At 36.4% G+C, this 23,906-nt stretch overlaps 1 protein-coding gene across 6 annotated transcripts in view; it reads left to right on the forward strand.

Annotated features, from left to right (window-relative positions):
* The window catches only part of col12a1a (collagen, type XII, alpha 1a), a 67,916-nt gene that overhangs the window by 17,585 nt on the left and 26,425 nt on the right, over nucleotides 1-23,906 (forward strand). For 3 of the 6 annotated variants that reach the window (XM_032546360.1, XM_032546356.1, XM_032546357.1), the window contains exons 14-34: nucleotides 1,560-1,829; nucleotides 3,008-3,274; nucleotides 3,377-3,569; nucleotides 3,666-3,790; nucleotides 6,033-6,182; nucleotides 6,270-6,389; nucleotides 6,506-6,670; nucleotides 6,754-6,897; nucleotides 8,156-8,295; nucleotides 10,138-10,267; nucleotides 10,915-11,060; nucleotides 11,511-11,640; nucleotides 11,745-11,881; nucleotides 14,365-14,494; nucleotides 14,583-14,722; nucleotides 14,823-14,955; nucleotides 15,141-15,164; nucleotides 16,732-16,871; nucleotides 21,048-21,177; nucleotides 21,270-21,409; nucleotides 21,504-21,633. In XM_032546360.1, coding sequence (XP_032402251.1) covers nucleotides 1,560-1,829; nucleotides 3,008-3,274; nucleotides 3,377-3,569; nucleotides 3,666-3,790; nucleotides 6,033-6,182; nucleotides 6,270-6,389; nucleotides 6,506-6,670; nucleotides 6,754-6,897; nucleotides 8,156-8,295; nucleotides 10,138-10,267; nucleotides 10,915-11,060; nucleotides 11,511-11,640; nucleotides 11,745-11,881; nucleotides 14,365-14,494; nucleotides 14,583-14,722; nucleotides 14,823-14,955; nucleotides 15,141-15,164; nucleotides 16,732-16,871; nucleotides 21,048-21,177; nucleotides 21,270-21,409; nucleotides 21,504-21,633 — 3,084 coding nt within the window. The remainder of the gene's footprint in view (nucleotides 1-1,559; nucleotides 1,830-3,007; nucleotides 3,275-3,376; nucleotides 3,570-3,665; nucleotides 3,791-6,032; nucleotides 6,183-6,269; nucleotides 6,390-6,505; nucleotides 6,671-6,753; nucleotides 6,898-8,155; nucleotides 8,296-10,137; nucleotides 10,268-10,914; nucleotides 11,061-11,510; nucleotides 11,641-11,744; nucleotides 11,882-14,364; nucleotides 14,495-14,582; nucleotides 14,723-14,822; nucleotides 14,956-15,140; nucleotides 15,165-16,731; nucleotides 16,872-21,047; nucleotides 21,178-21,269; nucleotides 21,410-21,503; nucleotides 21,634-23,906) is intronic. The other 3 variants (XM_032546361.1, XM_032546362.1, XM_032546359.1) reach the window with 2 other exon arrangements.

A 23,906-nucleotide genomic window follows, 5' to 3' on the forward strand; every position in this document is an offset into this window, starting at 1 on the left:
TTGAATGATGATCAGATCAGCATCCCTAAGGATGTGTGGGAGTCTATGTGCAGCAGCCCATCTTCCTGTGGTGAATCCATCGCTGTATGGCAGCCAGACAGACAAATCCACCTCAATGTTGGTTTCCCTCTCAGCCAAGCATGTGGTGGCTGTCCATCATAAAATCCCCTCCTCTGCATTTCCTTGTGTTTCTCCTTTCACAGTGGTCCCCCAGGAAAAGTGAGCAAAAACAGCAGGGCTCGCACAACATCTGCAACTGTAGAAAACACACTTTGTGGCTCTCGTTTCCTCTGTTTCAGTGGAAAATTCAAGTTCTGCCGGGAGGAGTTTTTGGGGGAATATATGATTTGTAATGAGTTTTCCAGAACTTTTTCCAGGAGGCATGCAGAAAATCAAGTTGCTCAAACAGATCCTGAGGGGTTGAAGTGGAGACAGATTAGTGGTGGTGGTTTATTGCTAGGTCTGCTTCTGCTGTCCATTTTGTGTTTTGTTCACTTCCTCGAATAACAAGATGTCTATATTAGACATCAGTCGCAGTTTGATAAAGCAATCAATTTGTTGGAGTTTCTTAAAGGGATACAGAGATTCAGAATTTTAATTTTGCTGCTGTTCTTCAGCTTCCATGTTACTATTAGTTGGCACATCGAGCTACATCAGTCAGACTCATTAACTGCAGCTCATCACTCTGCCCTAAGTTCATCATGAGAGAAATAAACTTTTTGGACTTTGGTACATTCTGTGATTTGAGCAACTAAGCTCATATGTTCCTATTCTTTCCAAGGTCTTGTATTTGTTTGGCAATGAGCATGGTGGATTTACAGTCAGCTAGTCGGGCTTCAGGTTCTGCAAACATAACTTCAGTATAGTAAAAGCCTTCACATACTTTACAAGAATAAGATATTTTTCCTCTTTGATGTGATGTGGAAAGATCAAGAACAACTGTATTTTCTGGCCAGGACAGTTTATCTCATCATTTGACTCAGGTGTGTTAAGTAGAGACAAATCTAAAACTTGCAGGACATTGGCCCTTGAGGACTTTAGTTTGACACAAATCTTTTAGGTGTTCTGGTCTTGGATCTTGTTGGGGCATGTCTTTGATCTTTCTCTTAAGACAAGCCAGTCACAAAACATAATAAAGAATACTTTTAATAATTCCCCACTTTTGTATAAAAAGCAGCTTACATTAGTTGCACATTAAATAGGGATCAAGTAAAGGTTTAAGATGTTTTTAAGATTGGAGTTGTTTTAAGAGAGGTCTAAGTATTCTTTAGACTTGTTCCCTTTAAGACTAGCCCTTAGCATCAGACTCCAGGACCAATAAATCTAACTTAACTGTTAATAAATGTCTAAATGCACCCCACTTTAAAATCCCTGATCTTTCAGCATTTTGAACCCTTGTAGAAACATTAGCTGTTGTACACCATTTGTTTTTACAATCAAACAAAAACAAAGCATAGGATATTGTTTGGCAAAAACAAGTAAACTTGAAGCTCATACTGTATTGTTCCTAAAATCATTATGCAATTACTTACCTGTTGTTGTTCTTAATCTGTCCATAGAGCTTAGCTCACCCAGAGACTTGGTGACCAAAGACGTCACCGACACCAGTTTTGCGGTGTCTTGGAAGGCCGCTCCAGGTAATGTTCGCCAGTACCGGGTCACTTGGAAGTCCCTGTTCAGTGACGAGACTGGAGAAAAGACAACACAAGGAGACACCACCGCCACCGTCCTGGATGGTCTTACCCCAGAGACACGTTACCAGGTGTCAGTGTTTGCTGTTTATGGTCATGGAGAGGGCCAGCCACTGGTTGGAGAAGAAACCACTGACAGTAAGTTTTTATGTCTCTTTTATCATGTCTTTTTCTCTGTCATGATTGATCATAACTTTTGTTTCTATTTCCTGTCACTTTTAAGTTTAAAAATTTTTCAGTTTTGGCTTTGGTAGACAAATTTCTTTTTGAGGTGCAATCTGTTAAGACAGTTTTTCTCTTTTTTCTTCTGTCATACCTTTAATATTGGTAAAGAGTGTTTCTGAGTTTCATAACTGATCTTAAATCCATAAATAGTTACGTTAAGCTTCATTGAATTTCTTTTAATCAATCTTTATGATAATTCTGCAGAGATGATAATGTAATGAGGTGCTTGAAAAGGCTGTGTGCAATTTAAATTTAAATGTAGAGTTGATGTAATTCCAAAGACACTTGCACATGGTTTTCATAAGACATTCAGAACTGACGGACTCTTGCCTTTTACTCTTGTTAGACCATAATGATGCTTGAATGAGAAAAGCATATGGAGAGGAAACTTGCTCCAACGGGAAGGAATTTTTCCACCAGTTAGTGAAAAGGAATGTGCTAAAGAAAAATTAGTGTTCTTTTGATTTTGATCACCTTTAAAGATGGCATATGCCAAAAGGAACCATGAGGCAGGTCCATTGACCTGAACTTTCTTGAAGTTGCACCTCCATCTGCTGATTTATTTTCTTGAGCCTTTTTCATAAATCTTAGGTCTCTTTGGGCTGAGTAACACATGGCAATCTTGGATTTGCAGCTTTTTTCCATCAATAAAAGTACTCCCTCTGAAATAAAACATTCTGAATATTTTCCTCAGCTCATTTCGAAACCTCTTGACTACTCACACTTCTTTTTTCTTTTGATACTGGAAAAATACAAATTGTTTTTATAGGTTTGCTGTAGAAATACATGCCAGTTTATAAATTCGGTTTGGTTTAATGTAAATATCGGGAAGTTTGAAGGGTTTCAGTCGGTTTATTTTTGCATGTATGTGGAACTATCTATGTACAGTATGTTGCTGTTTAGTTGCTGTACAACAGGAAAGTCATGCTGCTTGCTTTTCCAAAGTTGGATTGTTAACACGGGTGGTTAAATATTGATTTAGCATGCTTGGCCATACAAAAAATGCATCAAAAAGACTTATTTTCTAAGGCTATTCATTCACTGTGTATCCCTTTTGACATATCATTAACATTTTACTTCCTCACTCACAGTCTCAGCCAGCAGCAAAACAATTGTTGTTTCGGATGAGACAGAGAAGACCATGAAGGTGACATGGCAGCCAGCGCCTGGAAATGTGGTCAACTACCGTGTTACCTACAAACCACAGCCAGGAGGGCGCCAGCTAGCTGCCAAAGTACCTGGTGGCACCACCTCTACCGTTCTGAGACGCCTTACCCCTTTCACAACCTATGACCTGACTGTGGTTCCAGTCTATCGTTCCGGGGAAGGCAAAACAAGGGAAGGAGAAGGAACAACATGTATGTTGGAGTTTTATCATCAACCAAATCCTGATCATGTACTTTACAGTGCAGAGTTTACTGACACATTTATTCTTTGCATTTCAATTCTCCTCTCGCCAGTGTCGCCTTATAAAGGTCCCAGGAATCTTCAGACATCTGAACCAACAAAGACAAGCTTCAGAGTGACTTGGGATCATGCTCCTGGTGATGTTAAGGGCTATAAAGTCAAATTTCACCCTGCTGAGGATGACATAGACCTGAGGGAACTTATGGTTGGTCCCTATGACAATACTGTTGTGCTTGAGGAACTCAGGTGTGTATTTACATCCTCCCTATACTAATTTTGCATTTATTTTAACCATTAAAAATTTTTAGACTACATATAGTTATGACATTTGTTGGTTCACAGAGCTGGTACTAAATACACAGTGAGTGTGTTTGGTATGTTTGATGGAGGAGAGAGTGTGCCACTGGCAGGAGAAGAGAACACAACATACTCTGATGCACCTGAACCTCCTCCATATGATGGACCAAGTAAAGTTGCTTAAGATTATTCTACAAAACACCAAGATATGATTTGAAAATATTTGAAAATTGAAACAAGAGTTCAAACAACTGAAATATGTACATTTATATAATTATACTGTGCCTTGCAATGGTTTTTAAAGTACACCTCTAACCTTTTTATACATTGTCACACTATAATTGTAAAGGATGTTTTTCTTTATCTTGGACAGGAAAGCTGACAATAGTTCACAAATACATGAAGCTAAATGCAGGGCAATCCTTAAAGAAAACCTGTTTGAGGCTGTAAAGGGCTTTAGACTGGCATGGAAGTACACCTTCCAGACAGGATCCCTAAACACAGTAGTGGTATCTGATATGGGCAACAAGAACATCTCCATTAGCCAGGGGGTTGTTCTCCCAGGGCGCCAAACAGGCTAGGACCGCCTCTGCGTAAACACACAACCAAAGCTATGGTGGTTTAGATCAAAGCACATCCATGTGTTAGAATGGTCCAGTGAAAGTCCAGGCATAAATCCAACTGAGAATCTGTAGTAATACTTCCAAATTAACATTTGCATACAATCTCTATCCACTTTGTTTGATCTTAAGCAATTTTGCATAAAGTAAACGAACAAAAATGTTGGTCTAAAGCTGATAGATGTACCGCAAAAGACTTGCAGCTGTAATAGCAGAGGAATGTAGAACTAAATGCACACCTCCCTTCGCAATTTTATTTGGAAAAAATACATTGATTATTAAATTATTCACTAATTTGTGTTGCTGAATCACAAAAAAAATCAAAATAATATACAAAGACTTCAACTATAGTTGCAATGTGAAACAATGTGAAAAACGTTAAAGGCATCTGAACATTTTTGGAGTGCACTGTATCTGTCGTCATATAAAGTAACATCTCCAGTGTTTGGTTTTTCTGCAGCAAGAATCTAACACTGGACACTATAAATTTTCACTTAGAAAACTATGCTATAAACACTAACCCTGTAAAAGACAAAGAGGTTCTCTGAATGTCATTCCTTAAAGCAAATTGCCTTGTGCAATAGCAGATGTCAAGGAAGACTCACTTGTCTGGGCTTTTTATTTTTTGTTTGCATTGCTTTGGATCCTTTTAATGTTTCTTCAGCCCAAGTATAGTCAGTGCAAAAAGAGCAATGCACATATAAGCTTACTGCACGTATAAAAAGCTTTACTGCTTAGTGAGTAAGAGTGACACACACACACAGTAAGTGTGAGAGGAAGGAAAATGTTGTGGTTCACTGGAAAGAGTCGTGAAGGTCAGTTGGACATCTTGCTCTTTATAAGGAGACATGCTGATTCAGTGACAGCTTTTTGCACATGGAAATTACGTGTAGATTCAAGAGGACACCTTCCAGACAAATACTGTCTGCAGCATGCTTAACATAAGAATATTCTATGTTTAGGTATTTTTGAAGGGATTGCTGTACATACCCACTTGTTTATCATAGTTGTTTGACTCCTTTTAGTTCTTATCTTAATGGCAGTGTGAAATATGCATGTGCATATTGCACACAAGACAATTACTTTTTTACATCAAACAAAATGGAATAGAAATAGTAATAATTAATTATTTGATCGGTTTTTCAGAAGTATCCAGTTATACTCATTTTGCATCACTACAAATTGCAGAGTTTAGCGACTGTTAATCAAATGTTATGTAACCTGTTTTCAGTTGCAGTAAGTGGCACTTAGTGTAACATCTGACTATTTCCACTGCACATCTGCATTCTTCCTCTTGGCACAGTGGCTCAGACGCCTTCGTTTTCATCATGCAGGTGTTAAAAACAGGATGTAAATATTATGTTGCTTATCCAGAGAGGTACATTACTCTCTCCTTCAGAGGCCTTTGATATGTCAAGGGCCATTAACAGCACAATCCTCCTGTGGGACACACTCGTGGATGTCGAAAAGCACAACTGTGAAAAACATTTCCCTAACAACGTACTTCTGGAATGATGATAATTGTACCACCTGGAACCTCTGGCGTAAAATACTGGGAAAAAAGAAGAAAAATGCACTAAGAATGTTTTGTAAATGATGTTTTCATTGTCCTTTGTTGAAATGCTTAGCATACATTTTCCCTCTTTTATCTTTTCATTCCTTCTTTACATCTTATATTTTCTCCAATGCCTCTGTCATCGTTAATTTCTACCACAGACACCATTTTTTATGCATTACAACTTCATTGTACCTCCTTTTAAATTTCTATCATTGTTTTATGATGAAATGTCAGACAAAATGTGTAGAACCACTGCAAAGGCTGACATTGTGCTGCTGGTGGACGGTTCCTGGAGTATCGGACGGCTTAACTTCAAGACCATTCGAGCGTTCATTGCTCGCATGGTGGGAGTCTTTGACATCGGTCCTGATAAAATTCAGATTGGTGGGTGTAATTAGAATAAGCAATTTCATTTAAAAGGCAACACATTATGAGACAAGTTGGTCTTACAAAGGTTTATCATATTTTCAGGTCTTGCTCAGTACAGTGGTGACCCAAAGACTGAGTGGCACTTGAATGCTCATCCAACACGGGACTCACTCCTGAATGCTGTAAATAACATGCCTTACAAAGGAGGAAATACCATGACAGGTACTTCAGTCAGAGCTGGCTGTAAAGATATGATTTACCTATGCAATCATATTTGTTGGGGTTTTCTTCAAGCTGTTTAAAGTGGTGATCAAATCATTACAATGTTTTATCTGCAGGACTGGCTCTTAATTTCATCCTCCAGAACAATTTTAAAGAGAGCGTGGGGATGCGACCTAGTGCCCGGAAGATTGGTGTCTTAGTTACTGATGGAAAATCCCAGGATGAAGTTGTCATCCCCTCACAGAGCCTGCGTGAGCAGGGCATTGAGCTGTATGCCATTGGTAAGCAAACTTCATATTTGTGAGCTTTTACAAGCATAACTGTGTAGAACAAATAATAAATAGCAATAACATGTCATTTCTAGGTGTGAAGAATGCAGATGAGAATGAGTTGAGATCCATTGCCTCCGATCCGGATGAAATCCACATGTACAACGTGGCTGATTTCTCCTTCCTGTTGGACATTGTGGACAATCTTAATGATAACCTCTGTAACAGCGTGAAGGGAGGTGTGTATGAGTTTGGATCAAAACACAGCATCATGCAAAAGTGTTCACTCTTTGAATGTTTTTAGATTTTGTTAGGTTACAGGCACAGACTTTAATATATTTTAATGGGGTTTTTGAGGCAGATCACCAAAAAGTACTGTTTCATTGTAACGTGAATGGAAAATAGAACATAGATCACCATTTATCTCTTCAAAATAGCTCAAATTAAGCCTGGTTTGAAAAAGAGCATCTGTGAATAGTGTTATAAAAAATTCCCACAGATTCGCAGGACAGGTTACATCTGAACTTTAATTAGGCCGCAATAAAAATATATATTCTTTGATTTTAACCACTCCACTATAGCAATTGTTATGCAGTTGTTTATATATAACGAATAAGAAGACATACAATTTTTTTTTACTGTCAGAAGTTAAATCAGATTAAGCTTGGCTTGTTTTAGATTAGTTAGAATTGCCAAAATCATTTCTATTTTTAAATACCAGAAAACTTAGTGAGAATTTTTTTTTTTTACAGTTAGAAGACAGTTATCCCTGATACTGACTAACTTTTCTGCATTCAAAGAAAATTACAAAATATATTTAAAAATGTTCTCGCTACGTTATCTGGCATTTAGCAATAAAATAATTTTGGTCATTCTTTCTGTTGATCTATCACCTACAATCCATTTAAAATACATGAAAGTTTGTGTAGGTTGTGGCTAGAAAAAAAAAGTTCAAAAGGTATACTTCTAAAGCTGCTGTATACTTATCTCTGAATAACAGAAGAAGCAACCAGAGACAACATATGCTTTATGTCCACACACTCAATTCTCTCTATAAATGGGATGCATTAAGTCATAGACCTAAAGTCAGTTAGATGTCTGGTTGTTTTGTGGAAAATTGAATGTAGGCAACCAGCCAAGTGCCTGAAAATGTCTGCAGATATGTTATTTTCTATGTCCCCAAATATTTTTTTTCTCCCTCTCTGGAAAAGGAAATTGTCTACCCCCTTAATCAAATTAAAGAGCTGTTTGGGAAAAGCCTAGCTACTAAGTGCTCTGTTGTGTGTAAAATTCTGTTAGGTCTTGCAACAAGAGAGGAATGGTATGTTTTAATTATGTATTTGTTTTTTCTACTATATAAGTTACAGAAAGAATTTAAATCAGTTACTTCCTTTTTAACTCCTTGTGATTAAATGATAGAAGTAAAGGAGTGCTTTCAAATTATATTTATTATGGTCCTCTGTGGTTACTAGTGCAACAATTTCCATGTCAAAACAGGAGGAGCCCCAGATGCACCCACAGATCTCGTGACATCAGAGGTGACTCACCAGTCCTTTAGAGCCACCTGGACTGCCCCCGACGGCCCAGTGGAAAAATATCGAGTGGAGTACATGACTGTGTCAGGATCCCCACAACAGGTAGCCCATATTTAATCTGCTGCTGTCTTCCAAAAATGTCATACCTGCCAATAATTGAATTCATGCCAAAACTGCAGTCAGCTGCTGAGTGCTGATTGGATGTTGGCTTAAAGCTCTTCTGACAAACAGCTTCCGATACTAGTGGGAAACTTCACTCAAGCAGCCTCCTGTTTGTGTTGGCCTCCATGTCAGCATCTAATTACATTACAGTCTGCTAGAAGGCCAGGGAACACAAACACACAGCTCTCAGTGTTGAGGATTAGAAAGCAAATGTCTCCATGAGTGATAGCTTCACTGGCCAGCAGGGGCTTGCCACCACCGTTTGTGAAACTGATGCGTAAATCACAATTCTGGAGTTGTTATCTTTTCTTCAGTTCTCAATGTTTTGTTTGATGCTGAATCTTGTGATGAGTTTTTATTGTCATTTATGGATTGAGAAATGGGACAGCCACGTTTGGGTTGAATTCATATAGATTTTTTTTTTTCTGCTTTTAACTATGGATACTTTAGTCTCATGTTGGTGTTGATTTAAAGTAGATAAACAACTTCCAACAGTCCTCAAATCTATTGAACACAACATTGTATATTTTAGCTTGCACATTCATCTGTTCAGTTACATGCAAGTATGTACTGCATGGCAATGACCAGCAAACAAATTGTTTAGGACAGAGATGAGTTCTGTGTTGACTAATGTGTTTTGGCACATATGGTTTTTATGAACCCTAAGAGCAAAAGCAAAAGTCAATGTGAAGATGTTTTGTGAAGTCTTTTACCAACTTTTGCTCAGAGACTGTTTAGCAAGTTAAAACAAGAGCATAAATGAATTATCCAAATAAGCAATGAGCCTGACCACGCTACCAAATTAGGGGCAAGGTGGCTTACAGAGAGCAAAGTTCTTTGGAGTGGCCATCAAACAGCCCTTATGTCAATGAGCTTTTATGAGCATGAAAGCCCACAAGTCTGTACTCAATACAGACCAAAAGTTTGGACACACTTTCTCATTGAATTCAATGAGAAGGTGTGTCCAAACTTTTGGTCTGTACTATATATATATATATATATATATATATATATATATATATATATATATATATATATATATATATATATGATATCAATAAATATTGGTTATCAAGCTAACAGCAATATCACTGTCAGTGTATCCTTTCGACAGGTATGAATATATACCTATTATTATTATTATTATTATTATTATTATTATTCATAATAACCCTTATAACCCTTATGAATAATAAGGGTTATTATTCATACCCCTTTGACAGCATGAAAAAATGACCACATCACCTGTATTGCTTCTTTGCTTCTCTAAACACCCCACAATCCTGCATCACGTCACTGTAAGTGTGGAACTTATACCACGTAGCCAATCCTTGCCCCTTATTAAAATACACACTAACGAGACTTAGCTAATCATGGGTTTCTAATGTTAGCCCAGTTTTACTTGTTGCACCAATACAGATATGTCAAAACATGCCTAATATTGGCTTTGTTTAAAAACATTTGATTTATGGTAGAATTATTTTAAAAACAATTTTACCAAATACTGTTGAAATAAATGTTAAATTCTGACTTAAATAAACTAGTATCACTTTAGTAATCTGTAACTTAGTAACTACAGATGATTTTTGGTAATTCTAACTAACCTGAAACAAGAGAATTGTTGTGTGATTTAATGTCCCACAAGACCAAAATGGTTCTTGTGTCATACACATTTGGATTCAACTAAAGCTGCCCACAAATGGTAAACTAAATTCTTGTTATTGTTCAAATGGAATAAAAGTATATTGTTACAGACCACCTAACTCTGTGTACTTTCATTAGGTGTTTGTTGATGGTAGTAAGACCACCACGGTTCTCCAAGGCCTCACACCTCTGACACAGTACCTGGTAAATGTCTACTCAGTTGTGGGAGAAGACAGCAGCGACCCACTGAAAGGAATTGAAACCACATGTGAGTCTCCTTTTTTAAAGTCATAAAATTCACCCATTAATTGCTCCAGTGAAACTAAATGATATAAACATGATTAAAAGAACTGAAGATTTCTATAGAAAAAAACTAAAATCTTGTAATGAATCAGAATTAGGAATGAAAAAAAATACTCAAAAGTGCGATACTGTTGCTCATGTTTGGCTCAGAGTCAGAGTCACAGCGATTTTATGCATTCAGGAACTGTGAATCCAGTGCGGTCTCCACTAATAAAATGTTCAAAGGTGACATTTATATCTTGCTCTAGAAAGAAACGAAAGCAGCAATAAATCTCAATTAGATGGAAGTTTAAAAAGAATTTACTGAATTATATTCGTTTTCCAAAGAAATTTTGGGCTTTTGTGCCTGTTTGTTTTAGGATTTTATTTGATGTTTTATTGGTGCTTTCTAGAATGACAGGTATTAAAGAGTATATTTAAAGCCACACGCAAAAATGTGTTGTTTGTTTTAAATAGAAGGGGGCATACAAAAACATTCAAGCATATTGTGTATTTTTATCACAGATAGATTAAACCAGCTACAAATGCAGAGAGTACGTAAATGCAAGTATTGTCTGTGTGGATGCATAAACAAAGTGGTTTCATTCTTTATGCTTTTTTTTTCTTCTACAGTGCCTCTGAGTGCTGTGAGGAGGATGACCATTTACGACGAACAGACAACCACCATGCGAGTCAGGTGGGAGGAGGTTCAGGGTGCCACTGGGTACATGCTGCTCTACAGCGCCATCAATGCCACTCAACCCAGCATTGAGCAGGAGGTAACACAGACACTACACTAAGAACGCATCCTGTCGGCACCAGAAAAAAATTAGCAACCATATTTTAAGTGTTAACAAACCGAATAAATGTGAAGACATTTTAAATGACAACAACAAATCACATTTTTTATGAATACAACTCCTGAAAACTGAGAGAATAATCACTTTGTACAAGCCAGTGTTTTTTTTTTTCCATCACATTGTTAAGCTGACAAAAAACATAGAGAGACATTGTTAGTCACAAAGGGGTGGATTAACTGTGAGCTCACTCTGCAAAGGGAACATCAGGATTTGTTCATGAAGTGTCAAACCCAGTGGGTGAAACCAGATTCAACAGATGTCTTTAAAGCTTAAGATTTTCTCACCAGCCCCATGCACATCTGTGTCTTTTAGAGTAATTCACTTTCTCTCTGACCTTTTCGTTGTTTGTTTGGTTTGGTTGCCTTGTAGCTGAGAGTTGGAGCAGGTACAGCTGATGTCCAGCTGGTGAGGTTACTCCCCAACACAGCCTACACACTCTCCCTCTTTGCCCTCTATGGAGAAACAGCCAGTGAACCACTGACCCAGCAGGGTGTCACCTGTATGTAGTTACTCTTGCACCAGAATAAATGAATTCTTTTTAAAGAATTTAAGGTTACGATACTATTAGCGATGTAAAACTGACATCAGGTGTTTTTTGTTCAGTGCCCATGCCGCCTTCAGGTGAACTGAGAGTTCGTGATGTGACCCACAGCACCATGGTGCTGTACTGGGATGCTGCTCCTGGAGCTGTTCGTAAATATATCATCACCTACCAGGCTGAAGATGGAGAGGCTAAAGAAGTGGGTTTGTTTCCAGTTTTGTCAGATTTACTTTAAAGAAGCAATAAAAAAGAAGCTAAATCTATTTTTTTACAGTTATTTCCCCAAGGAAAAAAAGAGAAAACATCTATATAACACAACACACAACTGTTCTGAGACTTTCTGTCTGAGGGCTGTGCAATAGTTTGTTTTGTTTTGGGAAATATATTATCCAATCAATTAGTATGCAGTCTCTAGGCAGGATTACCACAGCCTGGATGGATATGCAAACATATACATATACAGTATAGACCAAAAGTTTGGACACACCTTTTAATTCAATGAGTTTCCTTTAATTTCATGACTATTGACATTGTAGATTCACACTGAAGGCATCAAAACTATGAATAACACATGTGGAAATATGCACTAAACAAAAAAGTGTAAAACAACTGAAAATACTCCTTATATTCTAGTTTCTTCAAAGTAGCAACCTTTTGCTGTGATTACTGCTTTGCACACACTCTGCATTTTCTTGATGAGCTTCAAGAGGTAGTCACCTGAAATGGTTTTCACTTCATAGGTGTGCCCTGTCAGGTTAATAAGTGGGATTTCTTGCCTTATAAATAGTCATGAAAACAAAGAAAACCCATTGAATTAGAAGGGTGTGTCCAAACCTTTGGTCTGTACTATACATATTTCGATTTTTAACCAGTGAGTGTTTCTTTATGACTTCAGATTTATCTCATTCCTAAAATAAGATTTTAGAAAAAATAAGAGAACATTCATAATGATTAGCCAGTTAGTTTTAACAGAGAATGTCCAATTGTGATAATCATCCTTGATTTAAAGGGGGTTTCTCTAAGACCTTTTTACAACAAAGTTTTTTCATAAGGTTATGAGCAATTAGTACCTTAATCGGTAATGGCGAACTCTTGCCGCCTCCTTTAAATCCAGATTTGGAGCTCAATGTTTGCTAGACAAGCATTCACTTAAATTGCTATAATATTTTTTGCTTTTGTTAACATTTCACGTTCTCAGTTACCCAGAGAAGAAAAACTTTACATGTACAAGTTTCACCAGGAAGGTGGTTTATGGATCACCGCCTCCTGCCTCAATTTCCTGTGTAAATAATACTGTTTCTCAGTAAAAAAAAAAAAAAAAAAATCACTCAATTGAGCTTGATCCTTTTACAGATTATCTGTCTCATGTTATACTGTAACCACATGGTGATAGTTTTAAAACATATGTAAAAAACTTTGTAAAAGTTACATATTGCTGCTTTAACTACTTTTAAACCTTTAACAGAAGCTTATTTTATACTTACCTTTAAGTAGCATTTTATGCCTTTAATGTTTACCTTTGACTGTTTTTAACACTTCATTTTACAAATGCATATGAGGGATTTTGTGGGATTTCATGTGTCTGTAGACCAGGGCAATAATAAAATAACTCAATTGTTTTATTTCAATCTCTTATTGAGCAATCAGTGCCTCCTCAGAGAAAACAGTGTTTATGATTCCTGTCCTTCTTTACTTCTGTCTCAATAAAAACCTAAGCAAGATGTTTTACCAGTGCTGTACTGTCTTTGCATTGCTTGTCATCTGTTAGAGCTATTAGGCTCAAAGGTGATGAATTTATTTAGATTGTTTTGTACGGATACTTTATTATTCTGGCTTAGCCACTGTAATGGAGTCAGCAGATGGTTGGTCGGACATTTGGGAATTTTCTGAGGTCCACCGAAGGGATTATGAAAATATCAGAATTCGATTTTGCAGGAATTAACATTTGGTTATCATGGACAAATAGTTTATGGTTACATGTCTCCTTTTGGGAGTTCTTGGGCAAGAGCAGCAAAACCTTTGGTCTGCATTTTGCTTCATCCTCAGCCATAAATCAGATGGAGGTGATCCTTGAAGCTCCAGTGGTAAAAGCAGACATGTGAAAGTGGCTGCAAAGGTTGAGGATGTGTGTGATAGAAGCCAGTGACAGTGTGCCACAAACTGCAGGACAAATTATCCCCTTGTGACAATCCCAGTTCCAGTTCAGGCAAACATATAGCTGCTGTTAATGGATATCAGTTTCGGTCTAGTTAGTAATATTAATTGAAGATGATACTTTGGAAGTTAAGTCTTTTTCAGTACTACTTTGAAACCTGAAAGTATTTATTTTATCAGCCTGGTAAAAACCAGTGCATGTTCTCTAGCTTGACAGTCCTGGTGTAGGTTATATCTTAACATTTTTGTTGGTCTTATGTTATATTGTAATTTTCTTTGTTTTCTGGGAAACAAAAGATGGGTTTTTATTTACTTTAAGAGATCTTCCAAATTAACAGAAATAAATCACTGAAATTAATTAATATGAATTAATTCCTCATATCATTATGAGGAATTAATATCATTATGAGGAATTAATTCATATGTTATATATGTTTTACTCTGTAATATTGAATAATTCTACTTTTTGATACTATTATAATTTATCAAGATGCACATGTATTTACCCATCCTGTGTGTTTTTCTTAGCTTGAAGTGGGAGGAAGAGTGATAGAGAAACAACTGGAGAACCTGATCTCACAGACTGAGTACACTTTAGCCGTCACTCCAATTTATGACGAGGGAGCTGGGCAGCCAATGACTGGATCTGCAATCACAGGTATGAACGATAACCATTCTGTCATTGAGAACATTGTGTTAGTAGAACAGATTCCAGATGCAATAACACTATAATTTTTTCATTCAAGATGTGGTTCCAGCACCAAAGAACCTGGAGTTCTCGGATGTTACCCAGACCAGCTTCAGAGCAACCTGGGAGCACGGGGCTCCTGATGTTGCTCTATACCGTATTGCCTGGTCTAAGAAAGGAGAAAGCAACTTCCTAGATGTAATAAATTCTTGAACTGAATTTTATTTTCCAAGCTTTCGTTCTTTGACTCTGGCTCGGAGATTGTCTTCATGAAGATTTTGATTATTTTTCTGATCAGGCCATTCTGAACAGCGATGAGACAACCCACGTCATGGAGAACTTGGAGCCAGACACACCATATGAAGTGCGTGTGACTGCAATTTACCCAGATGAGTCAGAAAGCGAAGATCTGATGGGCACTGAGAGGACATGTAAGATACTTGACTTATAAGCGATGTGATGAAGTATTACGTACAATTATTACATTTTTACTTGACTAACTAATTTCTTCCTTGGACTTTGATCAAAGGTTAGAAAAACAGAAGTTTTTTGTATTTCCATCAAGAAATAAACCTATAAAAATAGACATCATGCCTTTCTATTTCTGCCTCTGTAGTGTCCAAGGGTGATAGTGGACCAAGTAAGTATGTTTGCGGTAAAACAAAAGGATGCTTTTTCTCCATTCCAAAAGCATGTTTTATTACTTCATCCAGTCATCAGAACCGTTTTTCATTGGACTACTTTCATTTCATCATCAAGGCCAGTCCATAACCCATCCACTGCTCCAACCACACTGCAGCTGTGTCAGTGTGGTTTTACTGTTTTTGTGTGTCTTTGTGTTGTACCAAACGACCATGCTTCACTTCCATGACTTGGTCGGGTTCAGTGGCTGAAGATGGATTTCCACCATGCATGTCTGGCAAAGTAGAGATTTTGACCCTTGTTTTTTATGTCCATTTCATCACTCATCCCCTTCCCATCCATCTATCTGTTCATCCATAAATTCATCTCTCCATGTATTAATTGCATTATGAGTTCATCTGTCGTCATCATCATCCTCATCATCATTATCATCATCATTCCATTGGCTCTGAAAAGGATCCATTCCTTCTTGAGAAAAGACAAACCCCTGAGGAGTGTCTTTTCCTCTTTAAAGTTGCAGTCCTTCTTAGTTAACAGCTACTTAGTAATATCTAAGGATTGATTTACTAAAATAAAGATTTTAATGACAAATGACTCATTAACCAGAAAGAACTGAAATGTTGAACATGCCCTTGAAACACTATGAAGGACTATGACTTTAAAAATATAAGACTACTAGATACGTATGGCTAATGCTTTTACTGCAGGTGCATTTCAATGCATTAGAATATCATTGAAAACAAAAAACTGGTTTATTGAAAACATTTTTCAATAAACCAGTTCAAAATGTGGAAGTCACATTATATAGATTCATTGCACACAGAGGGAGATATTGCAAAAATTTGTTTCTGAAAGTAAAGGCAAAAATGTAATTGCTAAAGAAGCTGTCCAAAATTGAAAGTTAAATAGGAAGACAAAGTGTGATAGAAAAAGGTTTCACAAGAAATAATAATGGCTATAGTCTCCAGCAGATTGTGAAGCAAAACCCAAGTTTAGGGAGGTACTAACTGTAGTCAGTATTCCCATAGCCATCCCACCTATATGTATCTATGTCATGAGCTACAATTGTTGCATTCTTTGTGTTAAACCACTCCTGAACCAGAGACAATAAATGAAGCCTCTTATCCAGCCAAAGGAGAAAAGTAAAGTAATTTTGCTTTTCCTTTGTAAATCAAGATCCCACTAATAAAACACCTTGGGCTTCCTAAATACTTCAGCAGAGCAGTAATACATGCAAGGGACCCTGACAAAGTATTCAATTAATTTACTTTAGAGAACAGCAATATACTTTCAGAATGCCAGAATTTCTGTATTGACAGCCTCTTTGTGTATTAGTCTTATATCATTTTTAATAAACTTTTGTCTTTTTATTAGCTGCAAGCAAAATTCACAGAAATAAACTCTTGAAACATGTCCCTTTGTGTATAATGAATCAATATACGTGTAATTTTTTTTATTGCTTAACTCTTTGATGACATTGTAATTTATTGAGAGACACTTGTATTTGTAACAGATGTTGATGTGGCTGTAACGGTGATAAATGTGGGTGCTTGTATGCTTTTCAGTGCCAAGAGCACCTCCCACCAACTTAGTTGTGTACAATGAAACCACCACCACTCTGAACGCCAGGTGGACCCCACCTACGGGCCGTGTCCAGAACTACAAGATCACTTACGTCCCCACGGCTGGAGGCAGGAGTCAGACTGTAAGTCCTGATGCTATCGTTGATTCAGTATAAGGTATTTTTAAAAAGTAGAGTTAAAGAGCTGCTTCAAAAACCTGCAGATTATAGAGAGTAACACACCACAATAGAGATCTCAATATCACTTTGAGATAAACTTTGTGTAGATTTTCCTCTACAGATGTCATTTTTAGTCATCATTGCCAATCTTAAACTTTAAATGTAGTAGGTTTAATTATCATAGCTGTGTTTCTTTTTCTTGTTATCTTGGTCTTGCTTTCATAAGTCGTCCAACAGACTTTTCTCATGCTTTTTACAGTCGGTAAAAATTGTTTCTGCCTCACAAGTGTTGCCACAAAATGCAATATCTGTAAATCTACAACTCTGCTTATGGTATTCATTATTTGGTTCATTGTGATTCAAATCACTTTCTCTCTCATACTACCCACCATTGAAGGTCTTTCTCTGATTATGCAATTATTGGCAGCTTTCCAAAAAGTATAAAAGTCTTTTTGGATTGCAGATGCAGATTTGGTTTCAATTTACTGTCACATTTGTCACTGCTTTCAAAAGCAAGACTTCAAAACAAAAACAAAAAAAATGTTAAACTTCGGCTGCATGCATGCTCACACGCTACTCACAGACTGACAGTAAAATGAATTAGATGTGAAACAAACTAAGTCTAGCGCCGAATGTTCCATCCAACTTTGATTAAAATGTCTCTCCCCCACCACTTCACTTCAGTTGAATGGAAGAACTTGGATAAGACAGTTACGGTTTCAAATTCTCTGTTAAGGTTAAGTAAATACAGTCCTTTACATTTTACACAGTACGATTTTTGCGAGAATAAAGCTATGCTCAAAATTTAATAGACTTCATGACAACTTAAACTTTCTGCCATACTTTCTCATCTTGTAGCCTAGCTTGGTAACATTCTATGAGCATCCCACTTTTACATAGTGTTTGCATTGTGATGACTGTGACATTTAGTGATATGTTACTTTTACAATGTCTTCTAGTATTATTTTCCATACTAAATCTAGAGATTAAAGCAGTATGTTATAGCCATAGTCTATAAGTGAGCCCAAGTTGATTCAAAAAATTATCTGCTTATTCATTTGATCACAAATCACAAAGTAATCACAAAGTAGATAAAAGTGTTCCAGCTGCAGCCGCTCTGACCATGAACGCATTTCCACCGTCCCGGCTCGGCTCTGTAGCAGAGTGATGCCCTGCCTCCAGGCGTCAGGTGCTGTGATTCATTACTGATCAGATGAATATTTATCAGGGCAGACAGAGCGTCTGCATGGCATCTCATTAGACTAAATAATTGTATTATTGGGTCAGTGAAACAATTTCTAAGTAGCATTTATGTTGATTGCAGTGGAAATTATGTGTCTTAAAGTTGGGATGCTACTAATGTGAAGTTTTTTTTGGCAGTCATGTCTAATCTGTTTTAGCTGGTGAACAAAATGTGGATACTACTGTCAAAGGCTTTGCTATAGTGTTATTTTCGTCACACTGCATTTTCTAGCACAATTGAAACATAATGCAATATTATTAAATTAGCAGCAATAGCTTAAAGTAATATTTTTGCTTGAGTTTCTTTTCAACCACTAACATATACCTTCCTACAAAAGTCATTGTTGATTAAATAACTAAAATATGGGTCAGTCTTGTTTTTGTGAACCAAGACCAACAATCCAGTACAATTGACAGCTGGCAAGATGAGGTATTTGCTTGTTTCAAACAGCCCCACTGTGCTTTGTTCCCATGCTGTCCTACTTTAGTTTTTTTTTTTTTTTTAAAGTCATTGCTCTTAGTTTTGTGCATTATTCAACCAGTTTTTCCAATAGATTTTTTTCAAACATGTTAAACTTTATGTTTTATTTTTTTCTGGCAATCATGCTGAACAAGTAAAACTCTGTGAAATGCATGGATGTATAAATAACATGAGCAACGTAATGAAAATGAGAAAACCTTTTCCTCATTAAGCCCTGAATTTCCTTTTTGTGGTTCCATTTAATCATAAAAAAGCTCTCTGAACTGATGTCTCTCAGGCATTATTAAAATCTTGTCATTTGACAAACTGACCATTAAAGTTCAAGGACCAAAAAGCAAGACCAACAAAGGGTTTATATCCATGAACATCATATATTTTTTTTTATTTTTTGCCTTACTATGCAAAACTTTTATATTTAAATGCGTTATTATTTACATCATGTGCAATCGCAATGCCGGTGTAATTTGCCCAGGGTTTATCATGCTTCATATCAGATCAAAAGTTTTGCATACACACATGGCTCTCCAAAGGCTTCCCAATGGTTTGCTTTTTTTTTCTTTTTCTAACTACATTTATGACAGCAGGCAGAGGAAATATTTTTGCTTTAGTACCAAACAAATTATAATTAATCTGGTCATCTAGATTTTATCACACTTAAAGTCAGATAAACATTTAGAAGCTCTCCCACTGGGCTCAGCATAATCCACTTTATTCACTGTCTCCATTTTAAGATTTGAACCAATCCCAAAGAGTTTTGAGAATTTTAACCTGCTACAAAGATGTTTTTCAGGAAATAAATCATGAGTTTGTGTTTGTGAAAACTGACAGTTCCAAACTAATAAAACTTGTGACCATCTGTTTTTCTTTGTTGCTGATAAAGGATTAAGCAACTCACTTAAAAGGCTGTGAATGTTTTGCCGTTGATGTCATGGATGACAAAAAATTCAGACAGGATTTAAGTGTATACAAGCGAGCACTTTAATGTAAAATATTTTCACATGCCTTTAGAACAGATATTTTGTTGATAATTGTAAGGCAAAAGCACTATAGTAAATACATTTTAGTCTTGATGAGCATCTGTTCCTAGCATCAGAGCAGAGATTTACTTTGGCAGAATCACTTTGTACCGTTCATATCTAAAAGCACTGGAAACATTCCCTTTTAGAGAAATTCATAGCCTTGTAGTTTCTCAGGTAAAATTTTTTCCATCAGAAATGTAAAATCTAGAACCCATTGAGGAGTTTTTGTCATATCAAAATCAGATGGAATATATATTTCTGAATATTTTTAAAGACTTTTTGTGGAAGCAGAAAGTGCAGTATTCTTTATTTGTTTGCAATGAGACAAGACCAAAGTGAATGTCACCTATTTTAAAAGCACTCCAATCTCTAGTTTTACTAAGTAGTTTATAGATATATGCAACTATTAGTGATAATAAACTATTCGGAGTGTAATGATACATATCTTCGTATCAAAACTATCAGGCTGGTTGTTGGTTGGAACTGAATGAATACACATAGTATATTTATGTGCTGAATTAAGTGTGCAATTCATCACTCTGGAGAGGAACAAAAAAAACAGAGTACAGATGTAAACATCACTGGTCATATCAAAACAATTTCAAAGAGATTTAAAAATGTTCTTAAATATGAGCATATTCTTATTTACATATTACAAACATTTTCAAGTGGTTAAATTGTCCTATCCAAGCACAACTTCATTCTTTTACTTTATTCTACGAAGAGAGTAATGCTACTTTGCTAGCCTACATTCAGAAAAACTTTATCAACTTGGAAGCTATTATTTCTGTCAGGTGTGGGGTCAGATGCACTGAATCTGCTCCCCCCTCCCGAAAAATATGAATTGTATGTATTTATGACAATAATGACACACATCGTGCATTCCAAACAGTCCTTTGATATATTATTAATGTGCAGTCTAACAATGCAATGATGATATATTGTGCCAATGCTACTGAGAGCCAACATTGGTGCAAACATGAGGCTGCAAATATAGTTATTCAAACAGAGAAACAGCAGCAGTTGCTTTAAAAATAAATCCCAGTTTTTGCACAATAACTTTTACTGCAAGTAAAATATCCAGAATAAAAGTGAAATGATATATATATTTTTACCGCACTCTCTAATAAATCCAATCTAACTTCATGTAATCACTGACAGCTTCATTAAGGTCGTGTTCAGAGTTACAATATTACCAAAAATACCTACTTATCCATTTTTAAAGGAGTGAGAGGTTGGTGAGAGGAATTTCTTAATCAAGCAGTATTGTGAACTATTACAAACACACCAGACAGCTCAGGGCTATAACTGTGAAGAACAAAAGGATTATGTTATAAAACAGCATCTCAAACTTTGAATATCTCATGACTTACTTATTGTCTACGCTCTCCCAACTAGACCCAGGTGGGCGGGAAAAAGACCAATGTCCTGCTTCCCAAGCTGACCCCTGACACAGAGTACTCAATTAGCGTTGCTGCAGTTTACGCCACTGGAGTCAGTAGGGACCTTAATGGAATTGGAAAGACCAGTAAGTAATTTATCATCTTGGAGCTTGTGTGAGCCAAAAGCTAAGGAAGTACTTCTACCGTACTAAACATTTTATTTCTTATCGTGTGAAAGAGCCTCTGGGTGGTGTTAGAAACTTGAGAGTAACAGACCCCACTACCAGCACACTGAATGTCCTGTGGGAACCTGCTGAGGGAAGTGTGCGTCAGTACAGGATCTACTACGTCCCTGCAGCTGGAGGAAATGAAGAAATGGTAAGAAGGAATTAAAAACGACCACATGTTCTTATTAAGTATTTATAACATTTTCACCACTTTTCAAAGCTTAGTGTGTTGTGTTTCTGTGTAGGTTCAAGTTCCAGGAAGCACCTACAACACGGTTCTAAAAAATCTGGATTCTGATACAGTTTACACTGCATCTGTGGTTCCAATTTATGCTACTGGAGAGGGACTTCGTTTGTCTGAGAATGGGAAAACATGTAAGTACAAAGCGAGAGTATAAATTACATTGGTCCAGATGTATAAAGTAAAAATGGTAATCTCCTTTAAAAACAGCGTGCAGTGTTTGGAAAAGCTTGCATAATGCCAGTGGGATTGTATTCCTGAATCAGAAATCCATTCATGTCTGTCCAGAGTGAACTCACTGGCCTCAATTTCTGGCCTGCTCATCCCAAATGCCCAGATTCTTCAATAAGTTTGCCAGCCTTAACTACTTTCATCACCCAAATCTTTCATAGCCAAAACCAGTCCAGTCAAATTTAATTACTTTCTAAGGACACATAAAATTAACATTACTAGTTAAGTAGAACATATGGAATAGCAAAAGATGAGAGGGTTCTGCTTGGTGAGAACTTTGACTAAGGGCAGAGATTTTCCAGTTTCTCCCACAGTTAAACCACCAAGCTATGCTGGGAATGAGTCAGCATTTTGTGGGGTGATTGCGTAGGAAAGCATTCCTCTGGCCTGGCAGTGTTATAAAGGGGTCTCCTCTGTCTTTACCGTAATAATAATAATTTATAGGCTGGAAGAAAGAATAGTGGTCAGGATAATGGAATGACCTATGAATGGGGGAAGGATGTGTTGAGTGTGTGGTCTTTCCTTTTAGGAAAAACTAACAAGGAATAAATGAAAGGATGGCATTATGCATTCTATGACTCTCAGTTCACTTGGTGTGGGTCATGCTCCATGCATGTCACTTTTACCCTGTTTTTCCCTCCTATAGTCATGACCCATTATAGTTTGTGGCTTTTTTTAGTGGTTTATGTTCAATCAAACCTTATGAATTCATGCAACCGTTGCAGAGTTAAATTACATGTATTGTATTTTGTTAATAAGTCTACACTAAAACAGTACCTAAAGGATGAATTAGGAGATCTCTGTACACATTGCACATATTTGAAATTAATGCAAATTAATCAACAGTTCAGGTAAAAATTACAAGAATCATTGAGAACATGTAATGAAGAATAAAATCGTTTATCAATAAAACAAATCTACTCACTGAAAATTATAGAGAGCCAAAGGTGACAAAAATTAAATAAATAGATGCATGATCACAAAATAAACAAATCTTAAATATTTAAATTATTTATTTAATAGAAAATTAATTCATTAAATATATAATAAAATCAATGAAATAAAACTTAGAAGCCAATTGAGATAATTTATTAAATGCATGTTTAACTATTTTATAGTTTCTGTTTCTTGCAGTATCACCATGAAATAATTTCAAAGTTGCCCACAACAGTCGAGGGGCGGCGCTATGGGCGGGGCTAACAATGGATCTGTTTGACTCGACTGGTTTTTGAAAATCAGATCGGACCTTCTATTGGAGGATTTTCATAATCTTTCTCATAAGGTCTTTGGTGAGACTTTAAAATTAGCAGACAACACAAAAGCAAAATATTGTCATCCAGACTATATAAAGTCATAGAACTGATTGTAAAATGAGTGAAGTTATGAAATAATTAAACAGCAAAAAACATAGTATTTCAGGATATTTATACAAAATCACAAACTACCAACTGATGCAAACACACAAAAGGAAAACGTTTAACGAGGAAGAAATATTGAAAGGGTGACCAGTCTTTTAGTTCTAATACGATCTAATTGTATAGACAGATTCCAACTGAATTGTGCACATTTGTATTTGAACCATTACAGTCAAATTCAGTTTTATAATGCCAGATCATCTAAAATTATATATCCCAGTCAGCTACTTTTAATGACTTTACCAGACCATAGATCTAACTAAGCTAGATTTTTGATTCAAAACCATGAGAAGTGTGATCTTATCATTGTTATGCTCCACAAACTTGAATGCTTGAGAGCCTGTCAAAACATAGAATTTTCTATTGTATTATACTGTATGATTTAGAAATTGATAAAGCTTTAAAATAAAAATCATAAATACGTCTAGCTTTTTAAAATACTGGATGTTAATGTATCATATTTTATGTGAACCTATCTTATATTCTAAGGAATGTTTAACTGTTTGAAATGGCTTCAATGAGGTCATGATATGATGTTATTGCTAAGATGACATTTTACATTTTTGCAAATAAGAAGTCATCTCTCTGATGTCTAAGGAAGGAGTGTTTTCTACAACTTTTCCTAATTTGACCAACTTTTGCATGGGCCAGAATTCACTATCTGGCTTGATCCTGCACTTGTTTATTTGTTTATTATGATCTCCACTAGGCATTGCCGTGACAATGACTAGTCTTCCTGGGGTTCACTTAAGAGGTGTTAC

The sequence above is a fragment of the Xiphophorus hellerii genome, chromosome 19 (assembly GCF_003331165.1).
Source record: "Xiphophorus hellerii strain 12219 chromosome 19, Xiphophorus_hellerii-4.1, whole genome shotgun sequence".
NCBI lineage: Eukaryota > Metazoa > Chordata > Actinopteri > Cyprinodontiformes > Poeciliidae > Xiphophorus > Xiphophorus hellerii.